We start from the raw sequence: 14,766 nt of genomic DNA, 5'->3' as shown, positions 1-14,766 counted from the left end.
ACAAGCTTAGCAAAGTTATATTTGGTGTTAAAGGAAACAACTGTCTACCGCTCTGTACCTGTATCTCTCAAAATTTCTATAGAATTCTTCTATGTTTACAAAGAAAAACAGTTAAATATCGAAAGGGCAATTAAAAAGAGAGGAGTCCTTATTCCTGGGAGGACGGCCCAAGAGGGACACACCTGCCATTTCGGCCTTGAAGAACTCAACAAGCGACTGCATGAAGGACAGGACCCACCGGTCTGTGATGTTGGCACTTTCTTTAACTGTGTTCTCATTGTAGAGGAATTCCATTTCTTCCTCCTAGGAAGTGACAAATATCGAAAACATTCTGCATGCCTGGGGGAAGTCACTGCAGACAAATGAACTCTTTCAATCATTTAAACTGAAAGTAGTCAACCAAAAAAACCCCAGATCCCGTTGGCAATCAAAATTTCTGATTCTCAGTGATATTTTCCAGATAAGCTCTAAACTTGGGACATTAAAACCTAAATTAATAAATTACATTTTGGGGTGAACTAAAGAGAATTTGAAAAAAATTGTTCTTCTGCACCAGAGTGATTATAAATTGAGAAATAGTCCAAATCTTGTCAATAAGTAATGAGTTTAGTTACTTTAAACCTGAGGAAGGAAGGACAGTAAAACTGGCTAGGATTGGACAATTGTCTATAAACTGAACATGAGCACTAGGAATTAATGCCTCTGCTTATAATATTCGTTTTACACAGAATGCTCTATCCTACCCCTTCTTCTTCCTTTGCAAACTTCTCCTTGATCCTGAAGGCCCACTTCACCCAACCCCTCCGGCAGCATCCCCACAAGGCTGGCAGGGTGTGGCAGAGCTGACTCGCCCGATCGATTAAAGAGCCTCAGCTGGAGTCTGTGTCCAGAGCAGAGCAGCTGACTGCTCTGAAGGCACTTTCACATCATCACAATCACAATTTTTCATCCTAACAACCCACTGAGAATCTCTTTCACCTTCAGAGTCTCAGCCCAAATGTGCCCACGGAGAGGCTTTCCCTGACCAGGTCTACGGCAGCCTTTCCCAGGCCCCCCTCTGAGAGTAGCTCCCCCGTGCCCCACCCCCACTGGCTCCACAGGCGGGGAAGTGGCTGACTGCGTGAATCATCAGTGCAAGTCTTCCGCTCTTCAAAGGAGGCTCCTTTGTCCTCCAGAAGTGAGTGCCTGCCCAGACCGTGTAGCTGAGGCCTCATGTTCCAGGCCCAGCACAGACCCCAGATGCCGGCTGCATCTTCATCTGTAGCCTCCACAAGGGCTCTGAACCCCCACCCACAGGGCCTGCTTGTCCATCTCCCCACCCCACCCCACCCCACACAGCACCGCAGCCCACACCTTCTGCAGCCTCAAGATGTTCTGGATGAAGAAGCGATAGGCGTTGTACCACGGGAGCAGCACGTCCTTCAGAACATCACGCACACCTTCCTCCTTAAAGCGGAGGTTTTCTGCTCTCACCACAGGGGAGTTGATCAGATATAATCTGGAAGAGGAGAAAAATCACACCGAACAGGAATGTAGACAGCAAACCAAATATTATCACTTGACACGCTGAAGGGCAACACCAAAAGTAGACTCTTTTCTACAAAATGGGTGAATTATAAATACTCTCCTAACGGTCAATTTGAAACTGCCAAGCTTGTACTTTGTATAAGAGACCTAGCAAAGTATAAAGGGGAGCTGTAACCCCACACCAAAATTCGGCACTGGACCAACCTAGATGCACACCCTGTGCAGTCTCAGTGCAGCAGCACCAAGAGGAAGGGGGCCAGGATGCCTTCTCCAAGGACACCAGAAGCAGACACCAGGGTTCACAAGGAGCCGCCACGTGTGCTCTGTCGGCTGGCTCAGAGGGGTTGCAGGCAGGGCAGAGGCCAGGGATGTTGCTAAACACCCTACAAGACAGCCCCCACCACAACAAATTATTCGGCCTAAGTTGTCAGCAATGCCAAGGTGAGTCTCCCAGATAACTGGGGGTCGTGGGACACACCGCTAACTGCTCCTGGGCAACAAGGTGACTGTGAATGTGCTTGGCCTCGGCCTCAGCCCTCAGGCATCTCCAGGTCCACAACAGGAAGATGCTGAACAAGATCTCTCTGGCTCCTTTTAACCTGGACACTGTGATCAATGTTCAACGACTATGACTATTTCAAGCAGTGGCTCACATTTCTTTAAAAACTTTTCAATATTAATTTTTTATTTGCTCTACTATAAATATACCTCCTATGGCTCTTTTGAGGAGTAAATGCAAAACTGAAATAAATGATGCAAGAGAACCCTAACACCAACAAGATGGGGAACCTGGCGAGGGAGTGAGGCGGAGGCACCAGCAACTAGCAAGGAAAACCTGGGCTGCTCAAGGAGATCCAATATAGGTCTTGTCCTCCAAAACATCTCCAGATTTGAAGATGGCTTTATTATTTAGAAAACCACCTTGGGGGTTTAAAGTCAACACCATACCAACGTAACTCTCCATATAACAGAGACATATTTTTGAAAAACTAATTATAAACCAAATCTAAGGAACATGAGTAAAAGGATGAGAGATGCTTAGATAAAAAATGACAAATACACACAAGGCAGAGCAGTGGTTTGTACCTGAGGGCGTCAGCACCATATTTATGGATGACTGAAAGTGGATCTGGATAATTCTTTTTCCGTTTGCTCATTTTTTGGCCATCACTTGAAAAACAAAAGGGAGATGCCAATGAACAAAGTCAACATCACAGTTTATATATGGTTACAGATTATTTGCAAATTGAAATACATAAATGCAAAGGGGATACAAGCTAGTGTTAAGGCACAATAAGGTTGTTTTGTAATATCTGTAAGCTTTCTAAATACTGTGGTGAATCAATGGAGAAGCTTCAGGAAGTTGGAAGCAGGAAGACACCACTGTTAACAGTTAAAAACACAGGCTCGGCATTCATCCTAGAGAAATGAGAACTTAAATTCACACAAAACCTATAATGAAAGTTCATAGCTTTATTCACAGTCAGCAAACACTGGAAAAAACCCCAATGTCCTTCAGCAGGTGAATGGTCAAACTGCAGGTCACCCACGCAAGGAGCACTGCTCAGCACTGAAAAGGAAAGAACCATGGATACGCTCAACCACCTGAAGGCTCTCCAGGGAGTTATGGTGGGCGAAAAAGCCAATCCCCAAAGGCTACATGCAGTATGATTCCATTTATATAACATACTCGAAGTGACACAATTTCAGAAATGGAGAACAGAGTAGTGCTTTCCAGGGGTTGGGGATGAGGGTGGAAGAGTGGGAGGGTGTGGGTGTGGATATAAAAGGGCACAGAGGGATCCTGGGATCTTGAAATGGTCCAGGATCTGGACGATGCTGTTGGATACAGGAAGCCACACACATGATATGCTGCATGCAACTAACTACACAGAGCAAGGAGCACACGCACAACTGGGGAAATCGGAAGGAGACTGATGGGCTGCATCAATGCCTGGCTGTGATAACGGACTCCAGTTTCGAAAACGTGACCACTAGGGGAAGCGGGACAAAGTGCACAGGAGGTCTCTAGTATGTCTTACAACTGCATGCAAATCTACAATTCAATAAATTTTTCAGTTAAAAAAAAAGCACAGACTGTAGAGTCAGACTGCCTGGGTGTAGAACTTGAATTCACCACTCATTTGCCGTGTCACTTTGGGCAAGTTACTCAATTTTTCTGTGCCTCAAATTTCTCACTTGTCAAAATAGGACAAGTAAAAGACCCATCTCAAACAGTTCTGGGGATTAAATGAGTGAAGATGTGTGAATGCTCCCCGCAGGGCCTGGCATGGCATCAGTGACATCCTCCTCCTCGCTCGGCACACAGAGCAGGGTATCTGTGTAAACATTTTGTCTTATTTTCTTATTTTTATATATTTATGTTTTTACTTTTAATGACTAGCGGCAACAGAAGCAAAGGAAAAATAAGACTCCCCTACACTACTAGAAACCTCTAGAACCCACAGTTTTCTCAGGTTGAAAAGAGGACACCAAAAATCTACAATTAAAGGACCAGCGTACAGATTAAATAAGAGCTATAAGCAAAACACTTCATAAAACTCTAAATGACGACTGTTAGTTATCATTAGCAGTGTCTTGGGACACATGTGCTCCCCTTCCTCCTCCATCAGGCTCAGCTCTCAGAGCAGCCCTTCTCCCTGAGATAGCAGAGTATGGGAGGACGGAATGCTGAAGATGGAGAAGTGCACGGGACAGGAGCTGGATGAAAAGGAAGAGCAGCAGAAATATAAAAGCAGAGGGAAGAAAGAATAGGGATGAGCTGGGGTGTTGCTAAACTCCTCCTGTCACAAGGAGTGGTTAGATCCAGCCAGGACATGGCTGCAAGAACCAAGGGATCAGCAACTGAACTCACAACTACACAAGGGCGTGACCTGCCTGGCCAGGACGAGTCCGTTCACAATCACATTCTTGAAAGGTGGCTGTCCAAAGAGAGCCGTGGCCAGCACCAGCAGGGTGTAAAACCTGGAAAAAACCACCAAGAAATAGTTCAATAAAAACAGAAAAGGAGTCCAAGCATCGAAAAAACACTGGTTTACTTATCGGACTGAATTTCTATTTTAGATCAGTTACACTTTTTGATAATCCCTTAAAGCAATGGTCGTTAATTGTGGTGACACGTTAGAATCATCTGGGGAGTGCTGGAAAATTACGCATAGGCAGACCCACTGCATATCAATCACATTAGAGCTTCTGATCAGAAAAAACAAAATGTGCTTTATTTAAAGCAAATAAAGGCCTGGAGTGAGAGGCTGACTCCCAGAAGTTGAGGACAGTACTGTTGCCCTCCTTGGGGAACCAGTTGGGCAGCCACAAGGCAGGGCAGGCCCGGATGGCCTCCCAGGACCTCCCACAAATTCTGGGCTGAAAATCCAAGGATGTGTGTTGCCTTTAGCACAAGGTCATATGGGACAGTCTGATGACAAAAGATGCAAAGAGCACTCTCATCCCAAAGTTCAAGGTAGACTACAGCAACAGGAATGCATTTTCCTTCTGTCAGATAGCATGTATATTGTTTACTTGCCAACTTGTTCCCTAAGAGAGGTCCATCACAGCCCTGCAAGCTGTCTCAGGAAGCTTGCTTGTGTCACCTCCAACCTGATTTTGCACCCCAAGAACATTATGTGATGTGAATTGATGAAGATGGAGACCAGACATCCCTTCCTCCAAAGGTAGGTGAGGAGGACGCAAGTGCCTAAGCGAGGCAGCCCATGGCTGAGGGAAGGGGAAGGAGGCAGTGTGCACACAGGGACCCATAGGAGGGCTTTCAACAGCTGCCAGATGCCGCCGCTCCTCCGAGAAACAACCTACTGGTGAGTCATGTGGCCTCTCTAAGAACAAGGGTTTGTGCCTGGTAGCTGTTTCTACAGATGAACGGATTAGAAGCTGAATATAGAACACTTCAGAGCATTAAGGCTGGAATTCAATTAGTTTGTGATGAACGCAAGTTGCAAAAGCAGAAAAGGACCCCAGCGTTCCTTAAACACTCCTGCAGGCACATTACTAATGAAAGCAAAATTGGAACCCGGGTTGGCCAAGCTTATCCATGAAGAGACGGTAACTCACCTTTTTCTAATTAAGAGGATGAAAGTACTGCTTTAAATAAGTCACCAGATAAAACCAATACCACAATCTCCCCCCTTTTTTAAAATCTGCATTTTTTTAGAATGTTAATTTTACGAGGCTAGCTTTAACATCTGAGCACATTCCCAACTATTCCTCAAATCTGTAGCACCCAACTCATTATCTTGTATGTAAATACTCATTAAACATTTGAGTAAATTATTTGAAGTAAACAAGCTAAGAACACATATTGTGTTTTGTATCACTTAATCTTCCAGCAAAACAAATCTCTATATTCCAAAATGTAAGTGAAATAATTCAAACTCTAAAACTACTGTCCTACTCCAGTGAAAAATTCCTACTCCAAAGACACTTCAATGAGATGTTTGGTGGTGAGGAGCAGAGGGTAGGAGCGAGCCTGTCTTGTCTGACAATCTCCCCAGCACCCATCTGATAGACGCTAGGTGCTCAGTAAAATACCTGCTGCGTAAGCGTGGTACTTGTACAAAAACTGGTGCACAGATCAATGGAACAGAATTGAAAGCCCAGAAATAAAACCACATATCTATGGACAGCTTATCTTTGACAAAGGAGCTGAGGGCATACAATGGAGAAAAGAAAGTCTTTTCAACAAATGGTGCTGGGAAAACTGGAAAGCCACATGTAAAAGAATGAAAATTAACCATTCTTTTTCACCATTCACCAAAATAAACTCAAAATGGATTAAAGACCTAAAGGTGAGACCTGAAACCATAAGGCTTCTGGAAGAAAACGTAGGCAGTACACTCTTTGACATCAGTATTAAAAGGATCTTTTTGGACACCATGCCTTCTCAGAGAAGGGAAACAATAGAAAGAATAAACAAATGGGACTTCATCAGATTAAAGAGCTTCTTCAAGGCAAATGAAAACAGGATTGAAACAAAAAAACAACCCACTAACTGGGAAAAAATATTTGCAAGTCATATATCTGACAAAGGCTTAATATCCTTAATATATAAAGAACTCTCTTTGATTCTTTGATAAAGAATCAAAAAATGGGCTGGAGACATGAACAGACATTTCTCCAAAGAAGATATACTGATGGCCAATAGGCACATGAAAAGATGCTCATCATCGCTGATCATCAGGGAAATGCAAATCAAAACTACACTAAGATATCACCTTATACCCGTTAGAATGACAAAAATATCTAAAACTAATAGCAACAAATGTTGGAGAGGTTGCGGAGAAAAAGGAACCCTCATACACTGCTGGTGGGAATGCAAACTGGTGCAGCCACTATGGAAAACAGTATGGAGATTCCTCAAAAAACTAAAAATAGAACTACCATACGATCCAGCCATCCCACTACTGGGTATTTATCCAAAGAGCCTGAAGTCAGCAATCCCCAAAGTCCTGTGCACCCCAATGTTTATTGCAGCACTGTTTACAATAGCCAAGACGTGGAAGCAACCTAAGTGCCCATCAACAGACGAATGGATAAAGAAGATGTGGTACATATATAGAATGGAATACTACTCAGCTGCAAAACAGAACAAAATCATTCCATTTGCAATAACATGGATGGACCTTGAGAGAATTATGTTAAGTGAAATAAGCCAGCGAGAGAAAGATAATCTGTGTATGACTCCACTCATATGAGGAATTTAAAACTATGGACCAAGAACAGTTTAGTGGATACCAGGGGAAAGGTGGGGTGGGGGGTGGGCACAAAGGGTGAAGTGGTGCACCTACAACATGACTGACAAACATTAATGTACAATTGAAATTTCACAAGATTGTAACCTATCAATAACTCAATAAAAAAATAAAAAAATAAAATAAAAAAATCAGAATAAAAAAAAAAACCTGCTGCGTAAAACAAAATCAAGAGAACATTCGCAAGAACAAGGAACTTACCATCCTCTGGTCTGGTCGATGCCTTCAGCAATGAAGTCTGCAGGAAATGCCTCCTCGAACTCCCTCTTGCTTTCAAACGGGTAATGAACTTGGGCATAGGGCATGCTGCCGCTCTCAAACCAGCAGTCAAACACCTCAGAGATGCGATGCAACGACCCCTTCCCACAACGGGAAGGAATAGTCAGATGGTCGATGCTAATAAACAGAGAAGTAGCCATTTCTCTTAATTATAAGCACAACAGAACCTACTGGTCTAACTGCCAGTAGGAAACGGAACGCCCTGACAAGCTCTATGGTATGCCCCTGCAAACAGAAGTATCGGTGGCTGTCACAGGGTTTCAGAAGGCACCTTGATGGGGTTGGCCCCAGGGCTGGAGTGGTTAAGTTCGTGTGCTCTGCTTCGGTGGCCCAGGGTTTCACAGGTTAGAATCCTGGGTGTGGACATGGCACCAGTCATCAGGCCATGCTGAGGCGGCATCCCACGTACCACAACTAGAAGGACCCACAACTAAAATATATACAACTATGTACTGGGGGGCTTTGGGGAGAAAAAGGAAAAATAAAATCTTTCTTTTTTTTTTTTTCTTTTTAAAGATTTTTTTTTTTCCTTTTTCTCCCCAAAGCCCCCCGGTACATAGTTGTGTATTCTTCATTGTGGGTTCTTCTAGTTGTGGCATGTGGGACGCTGCCCCAGCGTGGTCTGATGAGCAGTGCCATGTCCGCGCCCAGGATTTGAACTGACGAAACACTGGGCCGCCTGCCGCGGAGCGCGTGAACTTAACCACTCGGCCACGGGGCCAGCCCCATAAAATCTTTTTTTTTAAAAAAAGAAGGCACCTTGAGTGCTTGGCCTGGAAGGTTATACACCAAAGTGTCCCGACAAGTAACTTACAGACAGGGGCCACCTTTCCTCCATATGACATGAGTCATCAACAAAGTAATTCAGCAAACTAGCATCTGACTTCTACGTGTAGCTCCATGATCTGCTCCAGAGACCAAGCTTTAATGGCCAGGACCTAGCCCAACGCTCTCTGAAGGAAAGAACTGAAGTGAATCCCTCACAAACTGACCTCTCTCTGTGCAGATCTGAGATCTTTGCTCCTGACAGTTCTTCAAGTTCTGCCATTGAGCCAACGCAAACTACCTGTTAAAACAAAGTTAGAAAGTGGGAGTGCCTCAGATACAAACATCACACAGAGTTAATTTCTGCAGCATTCTTGTTTAGTTTTAGAAACCTTTGATCTTCTTTAGAAGCTCATTCGTATACCAGCCTGGGCTGGAGGATAGTTATCACCAACCTGGCTCACACTCACCAGAGACTGCACGTTGCTATCTGAGGAGGGGAGCAGACTTCTCTACTTTGTTACCTGCCCTATATCACACAGAGTCCCTACACGGAGAGGATTTCATGGCCATCATGCCAACAAGTATTTCTTGAGGGTTTACTACGTCCAAATTTCTGCCAAAAACAACCAGCAAAGGTGAAAGGCCTAGATTATTACTCTAAGGCATCTTAGTTTCTTCCTGGCACTTGAATTTGGCTATTTAAGCTGGACTCTTTCCAATTCAAAGCATGAACTAGATTACTGCATGGACCAGATCAAAGTAATCCGATCACAAGACATTAGGCTGATGTCCAGGTAAGGAGGCTGAGAGATGGGCCAGCTGGGGCACTTGGAACAGGGGAGCCCTCTGACAGGCCCGTGCAGCCTGACTGCACCAGCAGGAGTTGCTGGGGGTTCTCACCCAGGGGGTTCCTGCTGCCTGGTGAACACCCACGGCCTCTTTCTAGGCCCCTCCTGTTCAGTACTGAAAAGTCTTCTGATTCAGCTACTTTACTGTTGCGTTTCCGGTCCCTCCTGGGGATTTACCAAGCTCCTTGAGCTGCTGTGGCTCACGACTGCTCTAACGCTCTCAGCTCTGGATAGAGGCTCTGTTGTGGGAATACATCTTTACTCCTGTATATATATTTATACAGACACTCACACGTCCGCTGGATTTTACAGATTAAAGGTCTGCAATGCTGTGGTAATTTATTTTTAAGTCTTCCTTTTTCATCACTATACAGTTGGTTTAACACTCTAAGACTCAGTGCAGGGTTGGAGTCTGTGTTTTCTTCATAATAGCTCACAAGGAGAAAAAGATCAGAGCAACATAACACAAACAATTTACTGCGTGGATTTACCTGACAAAAACTGCATTCTTCACTTTTATACAGAGGGAAATTTTAAAAACAGTATTTATAAGTAAAAGTAAAGTAAAAATTAATTAAAAACCCTAAAAACATATTCTTATTTATGTCATGATTCTAGGAAAGAATAAAGAGGAAAAAAACAGACGAAATAAGAAAGGGATAGAGAAAAAAAGAAATCATATTCTTTTACCTCATATTCAGATGCACAAATGAAGTGCTTCAGCAAAAACCAACCCCAGGAAGCACCTCCCTGCCTCACCTCCTCCAAGTCATCGCTGACCCACAGTGGGATAGGAGTGCCCCAGTATCTGTTTCTGGAAACTGCCCAGTCACGTGCATCTTTTAGCCAATTTCCAAATCGCTTTTCTCGCACGAACTCCGGGACCCTGCAATAAACAGGTCAGATAAGTGATCACGTAAGAATATGAGTAAGTAAACTTTTAATTAGGTCGGCATAAGCCTTTGTATAATGCTTTGTGGACCTAACATTCTGGAAGTGCTGAGCTCGCTCCTGGGAGAACGTCTTCTGCATGGACAGCACCAGACGACCCACAGTGGCTGTATGTGCTGTGAATTCATCCCAGTGAAGACACTCTGTAATGGGAAACCCCACAGTCCACAGCTTCCTTGTCCCGCTCTCCACCACAGGACTGCCACAGTCCTCTAACCAGTCACCATGATGCTGGCTAGCCTGGTCCCACTCAGATCTGGTCTTCAGGCCATCTGCCACACAACAGTTTCTACTGAAACTCACTAGCAAGGGCTCCCCGTCATCTACTAATTAAGAATCCACACAGGTCATGTTGCTTGTAGCTGGTAGGTAGCCGCCTCCGCAGGCTCATCTGATGTCCCCCTGGCATGGCACTCTAGGCTCCAGCAGTGAGGCAAATTCCTGAGAAGGCAGCTCTTCACCTAATGCCTTTGCCTGTGCCCACAGCCCTCCTTCCCTCTGCCACCCGCCCCCAGGATTCCACTGCCTCCACTTGGTAAATGGCTCCTTATCCTTTGAGGCTTGGCTTTGCATGAAACCTTCCCAAGCTTAACACTGAGTCAGGGGCCCCCAGGCTCCCAAACACCCTGTTCTCTCAGGCACCGTGGTTACCATACAGTATGATAAGGGTCAGTTTACAGGCCTGCACCCACACGAGGCCAGCACACTAATATTCCACAGCCAGCACTTCACACGTTAGGGGAACTAAAGAGCTTCCTTGGTACAAAAGCAGAAAAACTACTTTTTCTTGAGAAATCAGGGTCATTTTTCTAGGAAATACAGAAAGCTCTAGTTTATAACCATTTCTTTTTACTGTTCTGAGATTCTCCTCATTCTTCCAAAATCAAATGCAGTTTTTAAGTTGAGTTGGGTTCTGTGGGAAGTAAGACATAGTGATCACCCTCAGAACTCCCAGTGAAAAACATTCTCCTGGAACACACACATTCAGCCTTATTTTGCTTCTGCACTCAGCGGCTGAGTAACACCCCTCCGTGGGTCAGACAGCAGCTGAGGAAAGTGAGGCTCTCGTCCCTGCAGGCTCATCCACAAAGTGGGGGTGCACAAGACGCCACTGTCCTCTAGAGACTCAACTAGTGTCCAGTGTGGAAGCGTAAAGGGCCTCTGTAGGTACTCCAAACATAAATGCTTATCCTGATAATGATTATTACTTAAGGCTAAGGAACTCCAAGAGTACGGCCAGATTTTTCCCCAAAGTTATTCCATTCTGCAAATCAAATAAATGGCAGTTTCTTATTTCCACTGGGTTTTAAAAAAGAAAAACGCTCCCTTATAAGCTTTACCATAAGAAGGATGCTACTTCTACTACATAATATTATTTAAATTATTTTGTGTTCCTGAAAATACAGAATAAAAAAGTTATTATCACAATATACAATAAAAGTTAGCTATTAAAATTATTACAGTTGGGGGGAAGTATAACCAATACTTACTACGTGACAAAGGACACAACGAAGACACACATCTTACTGCTCACCAGTAACACAGGTCATTGTTCCTCAGCAGCTGGTCCACCATGTGCTCCACTTGCACGAACCAGCTGGGCACTGCTTTGTAAATGAGGGGAGTGTCCGACCTGGGGAATCGAAAAAGCAGACGTGGCTGGTGAGACTGAGGGATGCAGGTGCCCAGGGTATGACTGACATCACTACCACCTATTTGGCTTTCTGCTAATATTTACTTTTATTGCAAATACTAATGTCTATGTCCTCAGTATTGGTCACCTCCCTCCACAATGCCAAGAAAGGCAAAAGCTAGTAATAGAAGACAAGGAAGAAAACAGTCCTGCTGGTGTGACAGCTGTCTGAGAAATGATGTCAATTTCAACACAGAGGAAACGTGGGAACAGAACATGATGCCACGGAGCACCCCACTTTCACCCACACCACAGCAGTATGGTTTTGTAGTAAACTTGATGTCACATTATATTTCTCACTAAATTCCATTAGAAAATTCTAGAGATATGTCGCATGCTAAACACATATGGCCCCAATACAAAACCTATTTGCATATGTCTGTATTTCTCGCCCAACTCCTGAGGAAAGAGGTAACTGTATGTATCCACACAATTCTCCTTCACACAAGAAGGCAGTTTCCATACACTAACTCTGAAGGACACAAATGAGATGGGAACCACAAATTGGTGGAATGGGCACACATATTAAGGGCATCCAAAAGTCTGAAGCTCTAGCTACAACACAGTCTTCATGTCTTCTCACCTCCAGCAGAAAGGGTAGCTGTGAGTGAAGGTGCTGGCAACAAGGAGTCGGCCGTGTTCCTTCAGGGTCCTGATGATATTTTTGTCAGCATCCTGTTAAAAAATTAAAATCTAGCCATCAAAATAACCTACAATATGTAGTAACACAAGATAATTGAGTATATTACTAAAATCTGTTATTTTGATACTTTTTCTATAAACAAAAGGCACAAATAACAAAAGTATTATAAAAATATTCGGTCTATATTTTAGCCGCTGCACAACTTTAGGTACATTTCATGCCATTTAAGGTAGTGAGGTTTTCAATCAGCAATGATTACCCCAAGGTCACAAAGCTGCTCCATGAGCCACAAATCAGAGCCCAGTTTTTCTGATCCCTACCCTTCAAACTATAGCAAGATTCCTTTGAACGTACTAGACCCTCAGAATGCAGCAGATAACATCTGTCTGTCCTTTCAATTTTCTGTGCTGAAACAAAACAAAAACAACTTCCTGGAAAAAAAAATCCCAGATATGGAAGCTATTTAATAAAAAACTGATTAATGAAAGAAGTATGACAAAACTGACACCTTTCTATGTCACACAGATACAGACCTTTACATACTGTCCCATGAAATCTGTCACTTCCGCTGTGAAACAGCCTGATGCATCCACAGGACAAATAGGGAGAGAGTCTTTCTGAATGATGCCGAAGTCCATACAGACTCGATAGTCATCCTGGGGAGAAGGGCAAGGGGGATGGAGGGCAGAACAAAACACTTTAAGAAATGTGGGTGCAGGGAGCGAGGAGTGTACAGACAGGAGTGTACAGAAGGTGACAGACTTACAAGACAAGTTTTCAGTATTCTGACATGTAAATGTAATACCTTTAGTTATCTTCTCAACTGAAGTGAATTCAAGGACCACTCAGAGATACAGAGCCCTACAGTTGGATAGGGGATTAGGTCACCTCCCCAGTTTTCCCAGCCGTTACTTCACAGACCCCTACATACAGCAGAGTGTCTACTAAGTGAGAAGAGAGAGGACACACATGCATGTATTAAAGCGAAATCAAATCTGATTTCTAATCGCAGCATATAGGCACATACACATATGCACAGAGCAGAAGCACATGGAGGCGTATGGAAGGACCTATTTAGCACATACTGCATGATGCCTGATGTGCACCTGGATTTGCATTCTGCCAAGGAGTGGCCGAAAGGATAGCAACACTGATCTAAATCCGAAGTATTCACTTTACAAATAAATGAACGGGCCCCAGGCAGCATAGTTTACCCAGGCACACTACCATGCTGCAGGAATACATTTTGAGCAGTGTTAACAATAATTAGCAAACACGTATAATGTGCTATGAACGCTTGATTACTTAGCTTATTTAATCTCCATGATGATCCTGTGAGGAAGGCAGACAGGTGCACTAGGTTTTAACTATGTGCTCCCCTCGAACAAACCAGCAACTACCCACATTTTACAGAAGAGGAAGCTGAGGCACAAAGAAAAAGCTCAGCTGCAAAGTGGCAATGCCTGGCTCCAAGGTTGTTGGACTCTAAGAGTCCAAGGTCTTCACTGCTGTGCTATGCTGCCTGAAGCTAAAATTAAAGGGACTGTCTCAGGCTGAACAGTGAAACCACACTCTGGTTTTACGCCAAGACAAACTGGAAAGCCAATATGCTTCCACCGGGGCCAGTGTTCAAGTCTCACTGTGCTGAGAGGCTGCCTGTGTGATGTGGATGTGCTAAGAGTAAGGGCAGTGACAGCCTGGCCATGAAGGAAGACCCAAACACACCTGCACAACACAGACAGGACAAGCCCCGAAGCCCAGCAATCTGAACCATTTAGTGTAGAGCAAACAGCCACGCCCACATAGACTAGCTAAGAACAGCATTCCTGAACAGAGCCAGAATGACAGGCGGACAGTCATGCAGAGGTACAGACTCTGGAGAAGTCACAGCGCAGCAATGGCAAAGCTACCACATGGAGGGTCTCTCGGAAAATGTCACCAAATGCCGTTTAAAGACCTGATCTTCTACAACATTAACCTGCCTGTCATTCAGGACAATATATGAGTTACTACTATAGCACATGATAGATATTTACATTTTAAAAAGAAAACTTAAACTATAATTCAAAACCAAGAAGTTATCTTTTTATTATTTATCATCAGTGGCACAACCATACCGTTGACCCTAAAACTACTATGAATAACTGAAATTTGACTAGTTCCTAACACTCAATAAACAGTTTATCAAGAATGCTTCCACTCAATTTGAATATGGACAGGTATTAGGTAATATTAAGGAACAGTTAATTTTATCTAGTATAACAATGGCATGGT

The 14,766-nt window shown here is 43.9% G+C and overlaps 1 protein-coding gene across 1 annotated transcript in view; it reads right to left on the bottom strand.

The window, feature by feature from the left end:
• Window positions 1–14,766, bottom strand: part of LOC124233905 (isoleucine--tRNA ligase, cytoplasmic-like) — a 77,606-nt gene that overhangs the window by 36,541 nt on the left and 26,299 nt on the right. The window contains exons 11-20 of the mRNA XM_046651193.1: window positions 13,026–13,148; window positions 12,433–12,524; window positions 11,691–11,789; window positions 9,965–10,091; window positions 8,582–8,655; window positions 7,512–7,706; window positions 4,426–4,512; window positions 2,614–2,697; window positions 1,354–1,498; window positions 183–303 (exon numbers count right to left, since the gene is read on the bottom strand). Coding sequence (XP_046507149.1) covers window positions 183–303; window positions 1,354–1,498; window positions 2,614–2,697; window positions 4,426–4,512; window positions 7,512–7,706; window positions 8,582–8,655; window positions 9,965–10,091; window positions 11,691–11,789; window positions 12,433–12,524; window positions 13,026–13,148 — 1,147 coding nt within the window. The remainder of the gene's footprint in view (window positions 1–182; window positions 304–1,353; window positions 1,499–2,613; window positions 2,698–4,425; window positions 4,513–7,511; window positions 7,707–8,581; window positions 8,656–9,964; window positions 10,092–11,690; window positions 11,790–12,432; window positions 12,525–13,025; window positions 13,149–14,766) is intronic.

This window comes from Equus quagga, unplaced genomic scaffold (assembly GCF_021613505.1).
Source record: "Equus quagga isolate Etosha38 unplaced genomic scaffold, UCLA_HA_Equagga_1.0 270_RagTag, whole genome shotgun sequence".
NCBI lineage: Eukaryota > Metazoa > Chordata > Mammalia > Perissodactyla > Equidae > Equus > Equus quagga.
The sequence above is the reverse complement of the archived record's forward strand: the minus strand, read 5'-3'. Positions and strand labels throughout refer to the sequence as shown.